The following is a 23295-nucleotide window of genomic DNA, read 5'->3' as shown; positions in this document are numbered from 1 at the left end:
ACCTCCAAGGTAATATTTTCTGAAATATTGCCTGTACCACGAGCCACAGCAGAGAGGCAGCGGGAGATCAGGGAGGTAAACAAGTGGCTCAGAAGCTGGTGTAGGAAGGAGGTTTCTGACTATAACTAAAGACAATTATCTGTCCCAAATGGTGCAGAGCCCGACTAGAGGGGGCGCCCTACCAGACTTAATATTAACCAACAGACCTGACAGAGTAAGTAATGTGCAGGTAAAAGGACACCTGGGAAATAGTGATCATAATATAATACATTATAACTTATTCTTCAATAAGGGAATCTCTCGAGGGGCCACAATAACAATGAACTTTAGGAAGGCAAAGTTTGATCAGCTCAGAGAAGCCCTTAACAATATAAAATGGGATATTGTCCTCAAAAACAAGAATACTGACACTAATTGGGAGACTTTTAAAGATATCTTAAATTATTACTGTAATAAATATATACCTTAGGGGAATAAAAGGGTCAGAAATAAAAGAAAACCAATATGCATAAATAAAAACATTAAAGGGGCAATAAAGGACAAAAATAAAGCATTTAAAATACTAAAACAGGACAACAGTGAAGAAGCATTAAAAAGCTATAGAGTAAAATATGTAAAAAACTGATAAAAGCCACAAAAATATAGAGAGAAAGACTCCTTGCCAAAGAGAGTAAAACTAACCCTAATATGTTCTTTAACTATATAAATAGCAAAAAGGTCAACAATGAAAGTGTGGGTACCTTAACCCCTTAAGGACTCAGGGTTTTTCCGTTTTTGCACTTTCGTTTTTTCCTCCTTACCTTTTAAAAATCATAACCCTTTCAATTTTCCACCTAAAAATCCATATTATGGCTTATTTTTTGCATCGCCAATTCTACTTTGCAGTGATATTAGTCATTTTACCCAAAAATGCACGACGAAACGGAAAAAAAATCATTGTGCGACAAAATCGAAGAAAAAACGCCATTTTGTAACTTTTGAGGGCTTCACTTTCTACGCAGTGCATATTTCGTTAAAAATTACACCTTATCATTATTCTGTAGGTCCATACAGCTAAAATGATACCCTACTTATATAGGTTTGATTTTGTCGCACTTCTGGAAAAAATCATAACTACATGCAGGAAAATGTATACGTTTAAAAATGTCCTCTTCTGACCCCTATAACTTTTTATTTTTCCACGTACAGGGCAGTATAAGGGCTCATTTTTTGTGCCGTGATCTGAAGTTTTTATCGGTACGATTTTTGTTTTGATCAGACTTTTTGATCACTTTTTATTCATTTTTTAATGGTATAAAAAGTGACCAAAATACGCTTTTTTGGACTTTGGAATTTTTTCGCGCGTACGCCATTGACCGTGTGGTTTAATTAATGATATATTTTTATATTTTGGACATTTACGCACACGGCGTTACGCACACGGCGATACCACATATGTTTATTTATTTATTTTTTACACTGTTTTATTTTTTTTATGGGAAAAGGGGGGTGATTCAAACTTTTATTAGGGAAGGGGTTAAATGACCTTTATTAACACTTTTTTTACATTTTTTTTGCAGTGTTATAGGTCCCATAGGGACCTATAACACTGCACACACTGATCTTTTACACAGATCACAGGCGTGTATTAACACGCCTGTGATCAGTGTTATCGGCGCTTGACTGCTCCTGCCTGGATCTCAGGCACGGAGCAGTCATTCGCCGATCGGACACCGAGGAGGCAGGTAAGGGCCCTCCCGGTGTCCTGTCAGCTGTTCGGGATGCCGCGATTTCACCACGGCGGTCCCGAACAGCCCGACTGAGCAGCCAGGTCACTTTCACTTTCACTTTAGAAGCGGTGGTCAGCTTTGACCGCCGCTTCTAAAGGGTTAATACCGCACATTGCCGTGATCGGCGATGTGTGGTATTAGCTGCGGATCCCGGCCGTTGATGAGCGCCGGGACCGACGCGATATGATGCGGGATCGCGGCGCGATCCCGCTTCATATCGCGGGAGCTGGCGCAGGACGTAAATATACGTCCTGCGTCTTTAAGGGGTTAAAAATGGTGAAGAAGAAATTATAAACGGGGATCAGGAAAAAGCAAATATATTAAACACATTCTTCTCCACTGTGTTCACCGAGGAAAAGGAAATGCCAGGTGAAATACAGTGTGATAAGGTAAAATCCCCAGTACAGGTCACCTGTCTAACCCAGGAAGAAGTACAGTGCCGCCTACAAAAAATCAAAACAGACAAATCACCAGGTCCAGATGGCATTCACCCCCGTGTTCTAAAGGAATTAAGTAATGTTATAGACAGACCCCTATTTTTTATATTCAGGGACTCTATAGTGACAGGGACTGTTCCCCAGGACTGGCGCATAGCAAATGTGGTACCAATATTTAAAAAGGGAACAAAAGGGGACCCCGGGAATTATAGACCTGTTAGTTTAACCTCCGTTGTATGTAAATTGTTTGAGGGTTTTCTAAGAGATGCTATTTTGGAGTATCTTAATAAAAATAAACGTATGACCCCATATCAGCATGGGTTTATGAGGGATCGGTCCTGTCATACTAACCTGATCAGCTTCTATGAGGAGGTGAGCTCCAGACTGGACCAGGGGAAATCGCTGGATGTCGTATATCTGGATTTTTCCAAAGCACTTGATACGGTGCCTCATAAAAGGTTGGTGCATAAAATGAGAATGATGGGGCTAGGGGAGAATGTGTGTAAGTGCGTAAGTAACTGGCTCACTGATAGGAAACAGAGGGTGGTTATTAATGGTACTTATTCTGATTGGGTGACTGTTACTATTGGGGTACCACAGGGGTCCGTCTTGGGTCCTGTTCTGTTTAATATATTTATTAATGACCTTGTGGAGGGGTTGAATAGTAAAGTAGCAATCTTTGCAGATGATACTAAACTCTGTAAAGCGGTAAACACTATAGAGGACAGTGCACTGTTACAAATGGATCCGGATAGGTTGGAGGTTTGGGCTGGGAAGTGGCAAATGAGGTTCAACACTAATAAATGTAAGGTAATGCACATGGGGAGGAAAAATCCGGGCTGGGGTTATGTATTAAATGGGAGAACACTTGGGACGACTGACATGGAAAAGGACTTAGGAGTCTTAGTTAACAGTAAATTTAGCTGTAGTGACCAGTGTCGGGCAGCTGCTGCCAAGGCTAATAAAATCATGGGGTGCATCAATAGGGGCATAGATGCCCACGAGAAGGAAATAATTCTACCGCTGTACAGTCACTGTGTCAGACCACACATAGAATACTGTGTACAGTACTGGGCACCAGTGTACAAGAAAGATATAGTGGAGCTGGAGAGGGTTCAAAGACGGGCAATCAGAGTAATACAGGGAAAGGGAGGACTACAGTACCCAGAAAGATTATCAGAATTAGGGTTATTTAGTTTAGAAAAAAGAAGGCTTAGGGGAGACCTAATAATTATGTATAAATATATCAGGGGACAGTACAGAGATCTCTCCCATGATCTATTTATACCCAGGACTGTGTCTATAACAAGGGAGCATCCTCTACGTCTAGAGGAAAGAAGGTTTCTACACCAGCACAGACAGGGGTTCTTTACTGCAAGAGCAGTGAGACTGTGGAATTCTCTGCCTGAGGAGGTGCTCATGGTAAACTCTGTAAAAGAGTTCAAAACGGGTCTGGATGCATTCTTGGAGAGTAATAACATTGTTGGTTATGTATACTTGATTCATAGGGACAGAGCGTTGATCCAGGGATTTATTCTAACTCCCATATTTGGAGTCGGGAAGGAATTTTTACCTCTAGTATGAGGGTTTTTTGCCTTCCTCTGGATCAACTCAGTAGGGACTCATTAGGGATATAGGTTGAACTTGATGGACTCTGGTCTTTTTTCAACCTCATGAACTATGTTACTATGTTACCACCTCTGGATTAACACAGTAGGGCTATAGGTTGAACTCGATGGACTCTTGTCTTTTTTCAACCTTACTATGTAACTATGTCAAACTAAGAGGGGAAATTATCAATGTTTTTTTTGTAGGTTTTGGCAAAAAATTTGTGCAAACATTTGCATCTTTTCTTATGAAAAGGAAAAGACACAAGCATTGATAAATTTCCTACCACCCCCCCCCCCCCCCCCTAAAACTTTTTCTTCTTTCAAACAGTGGGATTTGGTTTGTGAACGAGAATGGATGAAGGAACTGGCACAGTCCATTTACATGGCAGGAGTGTTATTCGGTGCAATGTTATATGGACCTCTTGCAGACAGGTGAAGTGGACATGATTGCAACAAATTGTGTAGCTTGGATATTATATTGTGAAACTTTAAAATGAGATTCAATATTATCAAACCTATTTATTTACAATGAACTGTGTAAGTGATAGGAATGGTGGTCAGGGATTGCTATATTTTTCAAGGTACCTGTGGGTATATGGTCACCAGGTTTTCAAAAGTGAATATCCCATACAGGAAAAGCTGGGTGAGTCCTGTTATTGGGCTTGGATGTGCTTAAAGGAAGGTTTGGTTGTTGGGCCTTTTATATTCTTCCTGGGCCAGTCCAGTTTTTAGGTAAGCCTCAAGTCAGCACAGGTGCTGAGGCTGATTAGTACTTGAAAAACGGTGTAGTCAAGTCTGCACTGTGAGGCTGTGAGAAACCTCTGATGAGAGTTTAAGTTCTAAGGTAGGCCCCTTAAAGGGGACATTTACCTTGTGTGAGGGGAAATATAGCTATCCCCAATCACCATTCACCAGTCTCACAACAGTTAAACAATAAAATATATGTTACTTTGTATTATGCTAATATATATGGTGACATACCCTCCAACCTTCTGAAATAAAATATAGGTGTAACCCCCCCTGTTGCCAGACATCTACAAGTTGTGGCAGGTTTTTCACATAGGAACACCAACTGCCACCATCACAATGTACCCTATTTCTCCCCTGATTAAAACTTAACTTTTACTAAACCAGATTGAAAGAATGATATATATATATTGATATTAAAAACAACTCCTATTGCCAGGCGTGTGAGACATGTTCAAACAGCAGTGGGTTTGTCACGTCTGGGCAGGGAAAGAGGGCAACCTTGAACTCGCCCGCAGCCTCTGTCCCTGCCTACTTATGTACCCACCCTAGACAATGGGTCCGTAACCACGGTGCCAGTCCCTTCCTATGTAAGTGATTGCAGTCACAGTCAACACAATAAACTACAAAAAAAACAGACAAAGGTCAGGAGCAGTCAGGAGGCACACAAACTAACAGAAAATAACCTAAACACGCGCACACACTAATGCGTAGGCGATGAGCAGAGTCCAAGTCAAGAGGGAACAAAGTACAATAATGGAGTTACAAAGAGAAGTCAAAAAGCCGAGCCGGGAGTCCCAGAAAACCAGAATAAACAGTAGAGTAAGAGGTTGCTAGGTCAGTTCAAGAACTATCACAAGCAGGGAATGATTGGAAAAGGCCTCCTTAAATATTCCTGAGCTCGAATCAGGAGGATTCTAATTGGCTCAGCAAGCTCAACCACACCCAGGAGCACAGAGGTGTCCTCCCAGCAACCAAAATAAACAAAAGGGCTAGAAAGCATTAACCCTACGTGTTCTGGCAGAACCAGTCATTACAGTGTTATTACTGTGCGGCTATTTGAAGCCTCCCAGCCATTATGTGGCCACACTGTTATAGTTTTAACTTGCAGGCTGTAGAACTGCAAAGTTGTAAATCACATCCCGACAACACTGGACTTTAAAACAAAGACGTTCACAGCCCTCCTGACATGTTTTGCTCACACATGGAGCTTCTTCAGAGGTCTGGGTTGATAGCTGCCTCAAAATGGTCACCACTCCTTTTATATCCTCTGTTCTATGATGTCACTCTGGAGGTAAATTTTGCATCTTCCAATAGATTGTTCACATGAAACCATGTTGGAATCGTGATCCAATCAAACAATATAATCTAGTTAGCCCCTCATGCACTCATTAGCTTTCAATAAGTGCCACCTCATAATTACCTCATCATAACTTACCAATAGATTCTATCATTCCTCCATGAACCTATCTGACAGGAAGGGCCAATGGGCTTCAGCTCACAAAACAACAAAAGGAGACTACCTATCATACATTATCCAGTGCCCATGCACATCTTACTGCATCGTCCTACAGAAATCCCTTCCGGGGACAGCTGTCGGCGCGTGCACCCGTCATCTCACCTCAATGCGCACGCGCTAGGTTGTCCTGAGGTGCGTATGTCAGTAGTCTTCATCTCACAAGCTCCACGAGATGTTGGTCGATTGGATCAAAATTCCAACATGGTTTCATGAGAACAATCTATTGGAGGATGCAAAACTGACCTCCAGAGTGACATCTTGGACCGGAGGATATAAAAGGAGTAGCAACCATTTTGAGGCAGCCATCAGCCCAGACCTCTGAAGAAGCTCCATGTGTGAGCGAAACATGTCAGGGGGGCTGTGACAGTCTTTGTTTTAAAGTCCAGTGTTGCTGGGATGTGATTTACAACTGTGCAGTTCTGCAGCCTGCAAGTTTAAACTATAACAGTCTGGCCACATAGTGGCTGGGAGGCTTCAAATAGCCCCACAGTAAAAACACACTGCAATAAACATATATATATATATATATATATATATATATATATATATATATCATCCTTTTAATCTGGTTTAGTAAAAGTTAAGTTTTAATCAGGGGAGATATAGGGTAAATTGTGGCGGCAGTTGGTGTTCCTTTGCTTACTATACCCATCACCCTGATATGGGTATTTTGTTGCATGTATAGCTTTTTCACATAAACCTTTAACCCCTTAAGGACTGAGGGGTTTTTGGTTTTTGCACTTTCGTTTTTTCCTCGTCACCTTTTAAAAATCCCCTTTCAATTTTGCACCTAAAAATCCATATGATGGCTTATTTTATGTGCCACCAATTCTACTTTGCAGTGAAATCAGTCATTTTACCCAAAAATCTACAGCAAAACGGAAAAAAAATCATTGTGCGACAAAATTGTGCTTCCGTTTCTATGCAATACATTTTCCAGTAAAAATGACACGTGATCTGTATTCTGTAGGTCCATACGATTAAAATGATACCCTACTTATATCGGTTTGATTTTGTCGTACTTCTGGAAAAAATCATAACTACATGCACGGAAATTTATACGTATAAAATTGTCATCTTCTGACCCCTATAACTTTTTTATTTTTCTGCGTAAGTGTCGTTATGAGGGCTAATTTTTTGCGTTGTGATCTGATGTTTTTAGCGGTACAATTTCAATTTGATCGCTTTTTATTCATTTTTTCATGATATAAAAAGCGAACAAAAATACGTTATTTTGTACTTTGGAATTTTTTTGCGCATACGCCATTGACCATGCAGTTAAATTAATTATATATTTTTATAGTTCGGACATTTACGCACGTGGCAATACCACATATGTTTATTTTTTATTTTTATTTACACAGTTTTTTTTATGGGAAAAGGGGGGTGATTTGAACTTTTATTAGGGAAGGGGGTTAAATGACCTTTGTTAACTATTTTTTTCACTTTTTTTTGGCAGTGCTATAGCTCCCATAGGGAGCTATAGCACTGCACACACTGATCTCCTATGCTGATCCCTGCAGAGCCATAGCTCTGCACGGATCAGCGAGATAGGGGCTCGATTGCTCAAGCCTGTAGTTCAGGCTTGGAGCAATCAAACCCCGATCAGACGCCGCGGACACAGGTAAGGAGACCTCCGCCTGCGTCCCAGCTGATCGGAACATCGCAATTTTATCGCGATGTCCCGATCAGCCCGACTGAGCTGCTGGGAAGCGTTTACTTTCATTTTCAGATGCGGCGGTCCACTTTGATCGCCGCGTCTGAAGGGTTAACAGCGCGTGGCACAACGATCGATACCACGCGCTGTTAGCCCAGGGTCCCGGCTGTGATTAGCCGGGACCAACCCGGTGTGATGCAGGGTCACGGCGTGACCCCGTTTTTAACACCGGGAGCGGGCTGAGGACGTACAGGTACGTCCTAAGTCCTTAAGGGGTTAAAGGTGCCTCCACCAGAAGGAAGCCATAACTTTACTGAAATGGCAGTGGAGCTGTGAATCCGCTGAACCTGTGTGGATGATGGCGTGGGCCGTACCAGGGAGCGGAGTCTAAGGTGCCGCTGGTTTTCACCAGAGCCCGCCGCAAAGCGGGATGGACTTGCTGTGGCAGGCGGCACCCAGGTTGCTACCCCTCATACGACTCGTCTACACAGGCTGCTGAGGTGTTACGTGGCACAGGTAAGATGAGGCAAACTCGTAGTCTGGACAGGCAAGAGGTGAGGGCAGGCGGCACAGGAGCGTGGTCAGGAACAAAGCTAGGAGGTCAGAGGGCAGGCGGCACATTAGCAAGGTCAGGTCACAGAGCAAGAGGTCAGGAACACTGTTAGACAACACACAACTGGAACGCTTTCTATAGGGCAAGTGAGCTCAAAGATCCAGCAAGGATAGGAAGGAAGTGTGGGGTTAAATAGACACAGGACAAGACAAGCACCAATCAATGGTGCTGTGGCCCTTTAAATCTGAGGAAGCCGGCGCTTGTGCACCCTAGGAGGCAGGAGCACACGTGCCGACAGCAGGGAACAGTGTAGGGGACAGAGATGCGGAAAGGAGAGTGAGAGCCCGGTGTTCGCATGTGGGCGCCTCCCACGATGCAAACAGAAGCAGCACGGGAGGACGGGGCCGGAGCGCATTCGCAGCCAGCACGTCTGGCTGCAGCGCTACTTGTGACATTTACATATCAATGACAGTTATGATGTCCCCATAAAGACTGACTGATTGCTACTTTGCAAGTTGGGCTGACTGTCTACAGTGCATGATCACCCAACCCTATTATTCTAGGAGGGATATGCCGTAGTAAGAGCAGTCTGGCTGTGGCTTACCCCACTCCTTCACATAGAGGAAACATGAATGACTGACTGTGCCAAATGTTCATGTGTAAAAGAGGCTGGGGAGATGTTGTTTAGAGATGAGCAAATTTTTTAAAATTTGATTAGGCCTGATTCAACGAATTGTGCCAAAAAATTTTGGTTCGGTCCAAATTTATTCGTGGTGAATCACTATGAAAAATTGCTATTTCTGGCCTACAGAGAGGCTCAATAGGGGTGTAGAACATGTTGCCTTGTCCTAACATGCATAACAAGTGTGCTGTGTTCGTGAAATAATACTGTTATTCAGAATGACATGCAGATTACAGGCATTGCTATTTACTGCCGTAGAGTGTCTGGATGTGGCAATTTTTTAATGTAATTTTTATTTTATTTCATTTTGAATTTATTTTATCCATTTTGGTGAGCATCGAGCTGGCGGTCTGCCCTGAGGATAGCTACCACCTGTTCCAGCCCCTGCATCTCAGCCCACCCCCACTTGAAAAGGGAGGGACTACAGTACCAGCAACTTGGACAGGAGCACATTCAGCTTCTGTGCCATTGGATAAGTGGCGCATAAAGCTAGAAGTGGCTGCAGTGAAAAAGCTCGTACTTGTATCTTAAAATCGAGCTGGCTAGATGCTACCTGTTCCAGCCCCTGCCTCTCATCGCCCCCCTGACTGTGAAAGTGCGAATGTTTCATTTAATCAATTATTGTTCATTGTTATCGCTTAATCGATTTTTTTAAATTTAAGATTTAATACTAAAATGTGCGGTTACAAAAGACCAAATCCAACAAGGAGTCACATATCACATGGCAGCACAATGACAGAGGCTGCAGTAGTATGAGGAGACCATATTCTGGCAGAATGACACAGCCTGGAATTGGTGGCAGCATGAAGAGACCATAGGGCCTCACAATCCCTAAGATAAAAAGATGAATTTTCCTATTTAAATTTAAGATTTATGGTAGCTAGTGCTACCATAAAAAATGTTTAGGTAATGTCCCAGCAGCATGAGGAGACCATATAGTGGCTGAATGACACAACCTGGAGTTGGTGGCAGCATGAGGAGAACATAAGGCCTCACAATCCCTAAGATTAAAAGATTTATTTTTACATTTAAATTGAAGATTTATGGTAGCTAGTGCTACCATAAAAATGTTTAGGTAATGTCCCAGGAACATGAGGAGACCATAAGGCCTCACAATCCCTAAGATTAAAAGATGAATTTTTAAATTTTAATTGAAGATTTATGGTAGCTAGTGCTACCATAAAAATGTTTAGGTAAGGTCCCAGCAGCATGAGGAGACCAAAGGGCCTCACAATCCCTAAGATTAAAAGATGAATTTTCAAATTTAAATTTAAGATTTATGGTAGCTAGTGCTGCCATCAAAATTTTAGGTAATGTACCAGCAGCATGAGGAGACCATATAGTGGCCGAATGTCACAGCCTGGAGTTGGCGGCAGCATGAGGAGACCATAGGGCCTCACAATCATTAAGATTAAAAGATGAATTTTAAAATTTAGGTAATGTCCCAGCAACATGAGGAGACCATAAGGCCTCACAATCCCTAAGATTAAAAGATGAATTTTTAAATTTTAATTGAAGATTTATGGTAGCTAGTGCTACCATAAAATTGTTTGGGTAATGCCCCAGCAGCATGAGGAGACCATAGGGCCTCACAATCCCTAAAATTAAAAGATGAATTTTCAATTTTAAATTGAAGATTTATGGTAGCTAGTGCTACCATAAAAATGTTTAGGTAATGTCCCAGCAGCATGAGGAGACCATTTAGTGGCTGAATGACACAGCCTGTAGTTGGCGGCAGTATGAGGAGACCATATAATGGCTGATTGACACAGCCTGGAGCTGGCAGCAGCATGACTAGACCATATAGTGGCTGAATGACACAGCGTGGGGGTGGCAGCAGCATGAGGAGAATCAGCCCTGACCAGCCATCATTTCCAACATGTGTTGTAGGAAATAAAGCAGTGGAATGACGTAGTTCATCCCGTAATCCTGGCGACTGACAAATAATGTGGCTTCCTCAAAGGGCCTGAACAAACTGCAGGTGTCACGTATGAGCTGCCACTGGTTGACATTGAAGTTACACAGGGGAGTCCCCTATCCACTTGGATCATCAAGAAATCAGTGATGGCTTTTCTCTGTTTGTATAGTCAGTCCAACATATGGAGGGTGGAATTCCAACGTGTGGAATGTCGCAAGTCAGACTATGTTGGGGAATACCGTTCTGACACAAGGAGGTTGTGCTTTGCAGTGTACAAGTGGCTGAAGTGCATGCAAAGTTTCCTTCCCATTGTTAGGATGTCTTTCAAATGGGGGGGAACCCTTCAGGAACTGCTTGACAACTAGATTGAACACATGTGCCATGCAGAGCGCATGGCTCAGCCTTCCTTGTTGCAGCACAGACAAGATGTTCTTCCCGTTGTCAGTCACCATGGTTCCCATTTCCAGTTTTCGTGGAGTAAGCCATGCTCCAATTTCTTTATGAATGACTTTTAGCAGTTCATCCTGTGTGACTCCGTTCGCCAAGGCAAACCATATGAAGAACAGCGTGACACTGTCGTGCCCTGCGCACATGGTATGTTGAAGGGGCACTGAGACTTGTCCATGCAGTGGAGGCTGGGTGGAGGATGAGGAGGCAGGGTCGCACACTGTCACAGGACCAACGGCCTGAGAGCGCGGAGGAGGAAGCAGCGTGACCTGTCCAAGTTGCTGTTGTGGCTGTGCAGAAACCACATTCACCCAGTGGGCCATAAAGGACATGTATTGTCCCTGACCATAGTTACAGCTCCAGATGTCGGTGCTGCCGAGCACTTTGTTACACACACAGACAGGCTCAAGGACTGACCCACCTTCTCTTTCAAAAAATTGTGCAGGCCTGGTACTGCCTTCTTTGCAAAGAAATGATGGCTTGGGACTCTTCACCTCGGCTCGACACAAGCCATCAGTTCTCTGAAAGGTGCAGAATCCACCATTTGAAAAGGGAGGGACTGCATCACCAGCAACTTGGACAGGAGCACATTCAGCTTCTGCGCCGTTGGATGAGTGGGCGCATACTGTTGTCTCTTGGACATGGCTTTGCCGATTGATATCCTCTCGAAATGACTGACTCAAAGTAGGAGGAGCAGGAGCATCTGGAGCGACAGAAGGAGGGTATGACACACAGCTCCCTTTGGCTGAGGTGGTGGAGCCTTGGCTGGCTGAAACATGGAGCGGCGTGCCACTTGGTGATGCAGCAGGCACGACCCCCACATCGGAGCCACGGTTCTCCTAGGCTGCTTTATGGTGGCACAGCTTATGTTGATGCAGGGCTGTGGTGCCAATATTGGGACCCTGGCCACGTTTCCCCTTCTGCCGACACATCTTGCATGTGGCTGGCTATGCTAACCTCCCCCGGATGCTTGATGAAAAACTTCCATACCGACGAGTAGCTGATGTTCCCATTAACAGTCCGCACTAATTGACTGCTACTGCTGCTTTCTCCAGGAACCCCTGTTCCACTACCTCCCGGGAAGGTAGGCTGCCGCGATGCAGGTGACCTCCCCGGGCATGTTTGGCTCCAGAATTTCCACTTCTGCCACCATGCTGACTGCCAACCATGCTACCACCTTGTTGGCTCAGCTGCCGCCTCACTGGCAACCTTCAGCCCTCTTCTCCTGATGATGATGTGGGCCCTTCTGCACCCCGCTCCCAATTGCGATCATCTTCATCATCATGAACAAGTGTCTGCACATCACTGATGTCCTCCTCAAGTTCCTCAACGATGTCTGCTTCAGGACCCTGAACGTTGGCAACACCACCTCCCATGTCACTCTCCTCCTCACTACTTTCCCACCTAGCGGAGGAAGCATCGGATGTCCCCTCCACTTCTTGGCTGGGCAGTAGCTGCTGACTGTCCTCTATTAGAGCGTCCTCACTGTTTAGTGGAGCTGAACCCACAGCATAAGATACTTCTGTAAGGGAGGGAACAGCATAGGACAGAGGCAATGGGAGGACAGGGACTGATCCCAGGCCATGCCAACTGAGGGTTGTGTCTGAGGAACCCACCGACTGTTGACTGGGGGTATCAGATGTCACTTGTGATGAAATGGATGACTGTGTTAACCAATCGATGATGGCAGATGGGTTGCTAGACCACTAGCTGATACTGGGAGATCGGGCCTCTCGCTGCGACTCCTGCTGTTACATGCTCCTAGTCTGCTGCAAACTCTGCCTGCACCTGATGAATTTAGGCCTCTACCACTCCTCTGTGCACATCCTGGCACTTCTCTGCCTGACATACTTAGTGCGTATATGAGGGGAGTACAGTACGCTTCACTACGCTTAAAACAGTATTTGTCTAGAACAGCAGCAGGTGTGTACTTTTGGCTGGCCTTTTACAGTAATTAGGCCCTTAAGACTTTATCAGGTACAAAATGGTATAACACTTAGATGTACGTATGTGGTATGCACTTATGAGGGCAGTAGAATGCACTCCACTATGCTTAACAGTATTTGTCTAGAACAGCAGCAGGTGTGTACTTTTGGCTGTCCTTTCAGAGTATCTAGGCCGTTGAGACTTTAACAGGAACAAAATAGTACACCACTTAGATGTACGTATGTGGTATGCACTTATGAGGGCAGAAAAATGCCCTACAGTTCGTTTAGAAAAGTATTTGTGCACAACACCAGCAGTACACAACAGTGCTGCAGCACACAGTTGCTGTGTACTATACCCAAAATTGCACTTTCTCTCTCAATCTCACTCCCTTCCCTATCAGTCTTCTAGGCAGGATTTGTGCTTGAGCTGAACCGCTGCTGTTCTTCTGTGCAACACACTGCTCTCTGTAATAGAACGCTGTAGGCAGTGACTGGGAGGTAAATCGCTGCAGTAAGAATGCTTTTCTATGAAACACACACTGCTCTCTGTCCCTCTCTCTGTGCAACAGAACGCTGGAGGTGAATCGCTGCTGGAAAAAGCTTTTCTGTGCAACACACAGTGCTGTCTGTCGCTATCTATCTCTTTGAAGTGTAAGGATAAAGTGACTGGCCACAATATGGCTGCCAATTTTATAGGGCTGTGATATCACAGGGGTGACTGGCTGCTGATAGGCTGCATCTTGCATGTGATTCAGGGTCATCCCGCCTACCCTTGTTCCAGCCTTCCCAGGATTCCTTGCACCATGTCCTCAGATGTGGATCCGTCATTTTAGATGCCCTGGAGCCTGGACTACACTAAATGGAGTTTAATGAAGCAATTTGCGTAATAGAATCGCGGCGATATTCGCATTCGTTGCGAATCAAATTTTTCCTGAAATTCGTAACGTATTCGAATTCCTCAGATTTGATTCCCTCATCCCTATAGTTGTTGTCTGAAAAAACATATTCAGCCGACTTTAATTTAGTGTACAGCCACAGAGTCTATTGAGTGCCAACCAAATCTTTAAGGTTTCAGCTACTGTCCAAGGGCCAGCCTTCCACCATATGTGTCTGTCACATTATCCTCACTTATGTTGCCCATAGTGCTCTTAAAGGGGTTCTCCACTGGCCAGTGTGGAACTAAATGTTCCGAACGCTTTTTTCGCGCTGCGGAGGTCGGCTACACCCCCTTGTGACATCACGGCCACGCTCCCTGATTGCATAGATTTGCATTCAGGGGGTGTGGCCATGATGTAACAAGGGGGCGTGCCCAACCCCCGCAGAGCGAAAACCACGTTTGGAACATTTACTTTCACACGGGCCAGTGGAGTACCCCTTCAATCAGATATTCCATATTATTTATCATAATATCCCATTGAAACTCATTTTCAGTCACCACCACACCTTCATCAAATCTGCAAAATATTTCAGCCCCAGAATCCCCATAAGTACCAAGCACATAGAGGCCTCTTAGCATTGCACGAACAGCATTCTATTAACTTTATTGCTTCTGCACTGTGTGATCTACTGTTATAATATACATAGCTGACTAAATAGAAGACAAAAAGTGCTATCATCTGAGCCGAAATAATACAGTACCTCCTAAGTGGGTACACACTGAGAATCTGTGATGACAAGCTCACTTCACGCCAGAGTTAGATGTAGTCTTTGTGTAAGTTACATACCAGCTTCTTCATCCTCTTCATTGAGTTTCATCGCACTGCACTGCTGATCCCCTGCAGCATTAAAGGGGTACTCCACTGGAAAACATTTTCTTTTAAATCAACTGGTGCCAGAAAGTTAAACAGATTTGCAAATTACTTCTATTCAAAAATCCCAATCCTTCCAGTACTTATCAGCTGCTGTATAAAACACAGGAATTTTATTTCTTTTTGAATTTCCTTTCTGCCTGACCACAGTGCTCTCTGATGATACCTCTGTCCATGTCAGGAACTGTCCAGAGCAACAGAGGTTTGCTATGGGGATTTGCTCCTACTCTGGACAGTTCCTGACATGGACAGAGGTGTCAGCAGAGAGCACTTGTGGTCAGGCAGAAAGGAAATTCAAAAAGAAAAGAACTTCCTATGTATTATACAGCAGCTGATAGGATTGAGAGTTTTTAATAGAAGTAATTTGCAAATCTGTTTAACTTTCTGGCACCAGTTGATTTAAAAGAAAATGTTTTCCAGTGGAGTACCCCTTTAACGTTCCACCGTTTTCTCAACCTCCTCACCCTTTAAATGTACAAATACAGAAACAAGCATATGAACATGGCCCACAGAGACCTTCTGTACAAATGACATTTGTATAATAGAAGAAGTCCCCTTACATTCACCCATGTAACATCAGATTTTGGGGGGCTGAGTGTTCTGCCTTCATTGTGTATTCTGCACCAGGTCTTCTTTTCCATAATCAATTCATCCCTTCCTCTGTTTTTCCCCATGTCAGCTTGTTCACAGAGACAGCTCAGGTGTGATGTATACACTGAGCCATCTTACAAGAGCTGTCACACTGTGCAGAAATGCATAAACCATATGAAAACGGAATGTGACTGGGGAGAACTCTATTGCTATAAACATGTTTCCTTCTTGATAAAAAAAAAAGGTGGAATTTACAGGGTACCAATTTACCCTCCTGACATACAGTGGGGATCAAAAGTTTGGGCACCCCAGGTAAAAATTTGTATTAATGTGCATAAAAAAGGCAAGGAAAGATGGAAAAATCACCAAAAGGCATCAAATGACATATTATAAGAATGTCTAATTTGTAAACAAAAGTTAGATTTTATTTCCATCATTTACACTTTCAAAATAACAGAAAACAAAAAAATGGCGTCTGCAAAAGTTTGGGCACCCTGCAGAATTTATAGCATGTACTGCCCCCTTTGCAAAGCTGAGACCTGCCAGTGTCATGGATTGTTCTCAATCATCATCTGGGAAGACCAGGTGATGTCAATCTCAAAGGTTTTAAATGCCCAGATTCATCTGACCTTGCCCCAACAATCAGCACCATGGGTTCTTCTAAGCAGTTGTCTAGAAATCTGAAACTGAAAATAGTTGACACTCACAAAGCTGGAGAAAGCTATAAGAAGATAGCAAAATGTTTTCAGATGTCAATATCCTCTGTTCGGAATGTAATTAAGAAATGGCAGTCATCAGGAACAGTGGAAGTTAAAGCAAGATCTGGAAGACCAAGAAAAATATCAGACAGAACAGCTCGCAGGATTGTGAGAAAAACAATTCAAAACCCACATTTTACTGCACAATCCCTCCAGAAAGATCTGGCAGACACTGGAGTTGTGGTACACTATTCCACTATAAAGAGATACTTGTACAAATATGGTCTTCATGCCCAAACTTTTGATCCCCACCATATCTGTTATAGGACACACTTATTTTTCTCATAAAATACTAATTTTTGTGGCATCTATTCCTAAAACGTTGTTCTGCTCCTCTGTTGCACCTCCTGAAAATGTATGAATAAATTGACAACCGGTTGTTGCCGTTTGTCTTATCAATGCAGTTTGTCTCTGGACATCTTGGCACAATTTAACAGGGTCTAATTTTGTCTGGACCTTTCTTACAGTGGTTTTTACAGTACTTAAAACATAATAAACATAAAACATATTATTAGCTAGTCTTGATAGATTAAAAGCATCAAGATTGTCTTGTCTAAATTCTGGGTGTGGTTAAGCAATAACATATCCTCAATTAATATAACACAGATTAAAAATCCCATTGCAGACAATACATGTGATTAAGTGTAGAACTAAATACGAGAGCAGATAACATCTACTCATAAACAAGCTGGCTTATGCAAAGGAATGCTATACTTTGTAAGTTCTTATCATTTCCAGGATCACTGCTTGCAGTCATCCACTAAACACAATTCAGTGCCTAAACATCTGTCCATGGTCTCGTGATGGACACAGAGTTTCTGCCTCGTACACAAATAATAAAAAACACATGCAGCAATGTTCACATTTCTAAATTTGCCACTTTTTTTTATCTTGAAAATGTACAAATTATCATCTTTTTACACAATGGGGGAGATTTATAAAAACCTGTGCAGAGGATAGCCCATAGCAATCAGTCAGGTCGCTTCTTTTAGCTTTTAAGAGGCCTTTTTTTAAATGAAAAAAATAAATAAATCTGATTGGTTGCTACGGACAACTGGTCAACTTTTCCTATGCACAGTTTTTGATAAATCTCCCTCAATATATTTAAAATCATTATATATATATATATACAATATATCACAGAGTTTTTTACGGGTCCGGAAACACAGAGCCTATCTCCCTTCAGTGTTTTTTCACATCCTTAGATTTCAGAATTTCGGGGACATCCCCCTCTCTGCACTTATGGAAGGGTGAAGACACCTAAAATACTGCTACCTGTCTAAGACCATGTTCACTCAGCGAAATTTCCATGTGGGATTCTGTCTGAAATTCATCCCAATTTGACTGCACATTTACTTCAATGGGATTACCCTGTCCCATTCACACACATGTCTTTAAAGGGGTACTCCGCTGCTCAGAGTTTGGAACAAACTGTTCCGAGTGCTGGAGCCGGCGCCGGGAGCTTGTGACATCATAGCCCTGCCCCCTTATGACATCATACAGCCATCACGCCCCTTCCCATAGACTTGCATTAAGGGAGTGGGTTTGTTCCAAACGCTGAGCAGCAGAGTACCCCTTTAAATTTTGAGGATTTGCGGGCGGAATCCCATTGAACTCAATGGGTATTGAATTTCTGCAGAATTCTGTGTTTAGAGAACACAGAATTTCGCCAAAATCCCACCACACTCAGCAAAATTCCGCCATGTGAACATGACCTAAATCTGAGGGCATAAAGGGATACTGACAGAAGATTGTCTCACCAAGGGGGGAGATTTATCAAAACCTGGGTAGAGGAAGTATGGTGCAGTTCCCCATGGCAACCAATCAGATTGCTTACTGTATTTTTCGCCGTATAAGAAAAAATTCGGGGGGAAAAAGTCGGTGCGTCTTATACGGTGAATACACCCCTATCGCGGCGGTCCCTGCGGCCATCAACGGCCGGGACCCGCGGCTAATACAGGACATCACCGATCGTGTTGATGCCCTGTATTAACCCTTCAGACGCGGCGATCAAAGCTGACCGCCGCGTCTGAAGGGAAAGTGACACTAACCCGGCTGTTCAGTCGGGCTGTTCGGCACCGCCGCGATTTCACCGCGGCGGTCCCGAACAGCCCGACTGAATAGCCGGGTTAGTGCTTACAGGACACCGGGAGGGACCTTACCTGCCTCCTCGGTGTCTTCTCCGTTCAGGGATCCCCTGTATGGCCGCCGCTCTCCTTCCTCGTCATCACGTGGTCGCGTACGTGCGTCGGCGTGCGTAACGACGTGATGGCGGCGACGGAGAGCGAGGATACCCGGCCGGCAGCAGAGACGTTCCGGAGCGATGGGGACACGGCGACAGCGATGGAGCGACATCCAGGGCAGCGGTGACGGGTCCGGAGCGGCGGGGACACGTGAGTATTACCTCCTTTGCAGTGGTCTTCAATCTGCGGACCTTCAGATGTTGCAAAACTACAACTCCCAGCATGCCGGGACAGCCAACGGCTGTCCGGGCATGCTGGGAGTTGTAGTTTTGCAACATCTGGAGGTCCGCAGGTTGAAGACCACTATTGGGTTCAAAATCTTTATTTTTTTAGATTTTCCCCCTAAAAATTGGGTGCGTCTTATACGCCGGTGCGTCCTATAGGATGAAAAATACGGTATATCATGTTTCAGAGGCCTTTTTTCAACGAAAGAAGCAATCTGATTGGTTATTGGATATTTGTGAGGCTCAATAGTAACGTAGAAAATTGGGAACAGAAAGTCCCCCGCATCTTTTATAAATGACACATAATGAAATGGTCATAATGTTTTTATTTTTTAAGTTATTAAAGTAAAGGAACTGACCAGAGCAGGAGAGCACTGTGGTCAGACTGGAAAGAACTACACAACTTTTTCTGGAGCATACAGCAGCTGATAAGTACTGCGAGGATTAAGATTTTAAAATTGAAGTAATTTACAAATCTGTTAAACTTTCTGGCACCAGTTCATTTGCTGACTTCTTATTCCTTGCAGGTTTGGGAGACGGACGGTGATCCTGTGCTGTCTTTTGCAGATAGCATCAATGGGAACAAGTGCTGCATTCTCACCTAATTTTTCTGCCTACTGTGTGTTCCGCTTTATGACTGGCATGGGGATTTGTGGTCTCGTCATTAATGACCTTGGATTAAGTGAGTCAATATTTATTATTATATTAGGTGATGGGTGGGATTGTACAGTCAGGGGGGGTGTACAGTGACCCCCGACCTACGATGGCCCCGACATACGATAATTTCAACATGGGATGGCCTCTGGGATGCTTCAGCTGCCACCGGATAGCCGTTTACGGTGCCCCATGTGGTCTGCTGACGATCACTTACCTGTCCTCGGGGCTCCGGCGCATCCTCTTCGGGATTCCATGCATCGTCGGCGCTCTCCATCGTCGTCATCACGTCGCTGCGCACGCCGTCCCGTCATCCAATAGTAGCAGCGTGCGTAGCGACGTGATGGCGGCGACGTGAGAGCGAGGATGCCGGGAAGCAGAGGCATTGCCAGAGCGTCGGGGACACCCCAGGGACGCGGCGACAGCGATGGAAGGCGACATCCAGGGCAGCGGTGACGAGCGGTGACGGTCCGGAGCGGCGGGGACAGGTGAGTACAGTGCAACTTCCTATACCAGTGGTCTTCAACCTGCGGACCTCCAAATGTTGCAAAACTACAACTCCCAGCATGCCCGGACAGCCGTTGGCTGTCCGGGCATGCTGGGTGTTGTAGTTTTGCAACATCTGGCGGTCCGCAGGTTGTAGACCACTGTCCTATACTTTACATTGCACGGATCCCTCAACATACGATGGTTTCAACAAACGATGGTCCATTTGGAACGGATTACCATCGTATGTTGAGGGACCACTGTATTAGACATACACACCATTTAATCTACCTTTACACCAACTGACTATATAATCCCACAGAGACGTCAGTAGAAAAAATCAATTCGAAAATGACTATGATGATGGACATGTTACCATGCTTTTCTTTTTATAATGGAATTCTATGAGAAACGGATTGTGCGGTATGGCATACAGCAGCATTGATTTTAGCATCTGTTAGAGGGACTGTCATCAGTTTCATAGGGCAGCATAAAACTGTTGCAAGCTTTGCCATTCCAGGATACTATAAATTAGTCTCAGATGCTCGTACATATAAGAGTAATCATAGTTTAAAAATACTGCTGGGACCTGGGTAACTAGTCCTCAGGCCGGGTCCCAGCGATTGCTCCCCAGCCATCTTAAGTGGCGTTTCTCTTACATAGTTACATATATGTTACGCCGAGCGCTCCGGGTCCCCGCTCCTCCCCGGAGCGCTCGCTACACTCTCGCTCCCGCAGCGCCCCGGTCAGATCCACTGACCGGGTGCGCTGCGATTCCGCTTCCAGCCGGGATGCGATTCGCGATGCGGGTGGCGCCCACTCGCGATGCGCACCCCGGCTCCCGTACCTGACTCGCTCTCCGTCGGTCCTGTCCCGGCGCGCGCGGCCCCGCTCCCTAGGGCGCGCGCGCGCCGGGTCTCTGCGATTTAAAGGGCCACTGCGCCGCTGATTGGCGCAGTGGTTCTAATCAGTGTGTTCACCTGTGCACTCCCTATGTATACTTCACTTCCCCTGCACTCCCTCGCCGGATCTTGTTGCCATTGTGCCAGTGAAAGCGTTCCCTTGTGTGTTCCTAGCCTGTGTTCCAGACCTCCTGCCGTTGCCCCTGACTACGATCCTTGCTGCCTGCCCCGACCTTCTGCTACGTCCGACCTTGCTTCTGTCTACTCCCTTGTACCGCGCCTATCTTCAGCAGTCAGAGAGGTTGAGCCGTTGCTAGTGGATACAACCTGGTCACTACCGCCGCAGCAAGACCATCCCGCTTTGCGGCGGGCTCTGGTGAATACCAGTAGTGACTTAGAACCGGTCCACTAGCACGGTCCACGCCAATCCCTCTCTGGCACAGAGGATCCACCTCCTGCCAGCCGGCATCGTGACAGTAGATCCGGCCATGGATCCCGCTGAAGTTCCTCTGCCAGTTGTCGCCGACCTCACCACGGTGGTCGCCCAGCAGTCACAACAGATAGCGCAACAAGGCCACCAGCTGTCTCAACTGACCGTGATGCTACAGCAGCTACTACCACAGCTTCAGCAATCATCTCCTCCGCCAGCTCCTGCACCTCCTCTGCAGCGAGTGGCCGCCTCTGGCCTACGACTATCCTTGCCGGATAAATTTGATGGGGACTCTAAGTTTTGCCGTGGCTTTCTTTCACAATGTTCCCTGCACTTGGAGATGATGTCGGACCAGTTTCCTACTGAAAGGTCTAAGGTGGCTTTCGTAGTCAGCCTTCTGTCTGGAAAAGCTCTGTCATGGGCCACACCGCTCTGGGACCGCAATGACCCCGTCACTGCCTCTGTACACTCCTTCTTCTCGGAAATTCGAAGTGTCTTTGAGGAACCTGCCCGAGCCTCTTCTGCTGAGACTGCCCTGCTGAACCTGGTCCAGGGTAATTCTTCCGTTGGCGAGTACGCCGTGCAATTCCGTACTCTTGCTTCAGAACTTTCCTGGAATAATGAGGCCCTCTGCGCGACCTTTAAAAAAGGCCTATCCAGCAACATTAAAGATGTTCTGGCCGCACGAGAAATTCCTGCTAACCTACATGAACTCATTCATCTAGCCACTCGCATTGACATGCGTTTTTCCGAAAGGCGTCAGGAGCTCCGCCAGGATATGGACTTTGTTCGCACGAGGCGTTTTTTCTCCCCGGCTCCTCTCTCCTCTGGTCCTCTGCAATCCGTTCCTGTGCCTCCCGCCGTGGAGGCTATGCAAGTTGACCGGTCTCGCCTGACACCTCAAGAGAGGACACGACGCCGCATGGAGAATCTCTGCCTGTACTGTGCCGGTACCGAACACTTCCTGAAGGATTGTCCTATCCGTCCTCCCCGCCTGGAAAGACGTACGCTGACTCCGCACAAAGGTGAAACAGTCCTTGATGTCAACTCTGCTTCTCCACGTCTTACTGTGCCTGTGCGGATATCTGCCTCTACCTTCTCCTTCTCCACTAAGGCCTTCTTGGACTCCGGATCTGCAGGAAACTTTATTTTGGCCTCTCTCATCAACAGGTTCAACATCCCAGTGACCAGTCTCGCCAGACCTCTCTACATCAATTGCGTTAACAATGAAAGATTGGACTGTGCCGTGCGTTACCGCACGGAACCCGTCCTAATGTGCATCGGACCTCACCACGAAAAAATTGAGTTTTTGGTCCTCTCCAATTGCACTTCCGAAATTCTCCTTGGACTACCCTGGCTTCAACACCATTCCCCAACCCTGGATTGGTCCACAGGGGAGATCAAGAGTTGGGGTCCCTCTTGTTTCAAGGACTGCCTTAAACCGGTTACCAGTACTCCTTGCCGTGACCCTGTGGTTCCCCCTGTAACCGATCTCCCTAAGGCCTATATGGACTTTGCGGATGTTTTTTGCAAAAAACAAGCCGAGACTCTACCTCCTCACAGGCCTTATGACTGTCCTATTGACCTCCTCCCGGGCACTACTCCACCCCGGGGCAGAATTTATCCTCTCTCTGCCCCAGAGACTCTTGCTATGTCTGAGTACATCCAGGAAAATTTAAAAAAGGGCTTTATCCGCAAATCCTCCTCTCCTGCCGGAGCCGGATTTTTCTTTGTGTCCAAAAAAGATGGCTCCCTACGTCCTTGCATTGACTACCGCGGTCTTAATAAAATCACGGTAAAGAACCGCTACCCTCTACCTCTCATCTCTGAACTCTTTGATCGCCTCCAAGGTGCCCACATCTTTACCAAACTGGACTTAAGAGGTGCTTATAATCTCATCCGCATCAGAGAGGGGGATGAATGGAAAACGGC

The 23295-nt window shown here is 45.4% G+C and overlaps 1 protein-coding gene across 1 annotated transcript in view; it reads left to right on the top strand.

The window, feature by feature from the left end:
* The window catches only part of LOC130276965 (solute carrier family 22 member 6-B-like), an 87268-nt gene that overhangs the window by 5517 nt on the left and 58456 nt on the right, over positions 1-23295 (top strand). The window contains exons 2-3 of the mRNA XM_056527048.1: positions 4145-4248; positions 19419-19573. Of these exons, the coding sequence (XP_056383023.1) occupies positions 4145-4248; positions 19419-19573 (259 nt within the window). The remainder of the gene's footprint in view (positions 1-4144; positions 4249-19418; positions 19574-23295) is intronic.

Source organism: Hyla sarda, chromosome 6 (genome assembly GCF_029499605.1).
Source record: "Hyla sarda isolate aHylSar1 chromosome 6, aHylSar1.hap1, whole genome shotgun sequence".
In the NCBI taxonomy this organism is placed as follows: Eukaryota; Metazoa; Chordata; class Amphibia; order Anura; family Hylidae; genus Hyla; species Hyla sarda.
This window is presented reverse-complemented; position numbering and strand designations above follow the sequence as displayed.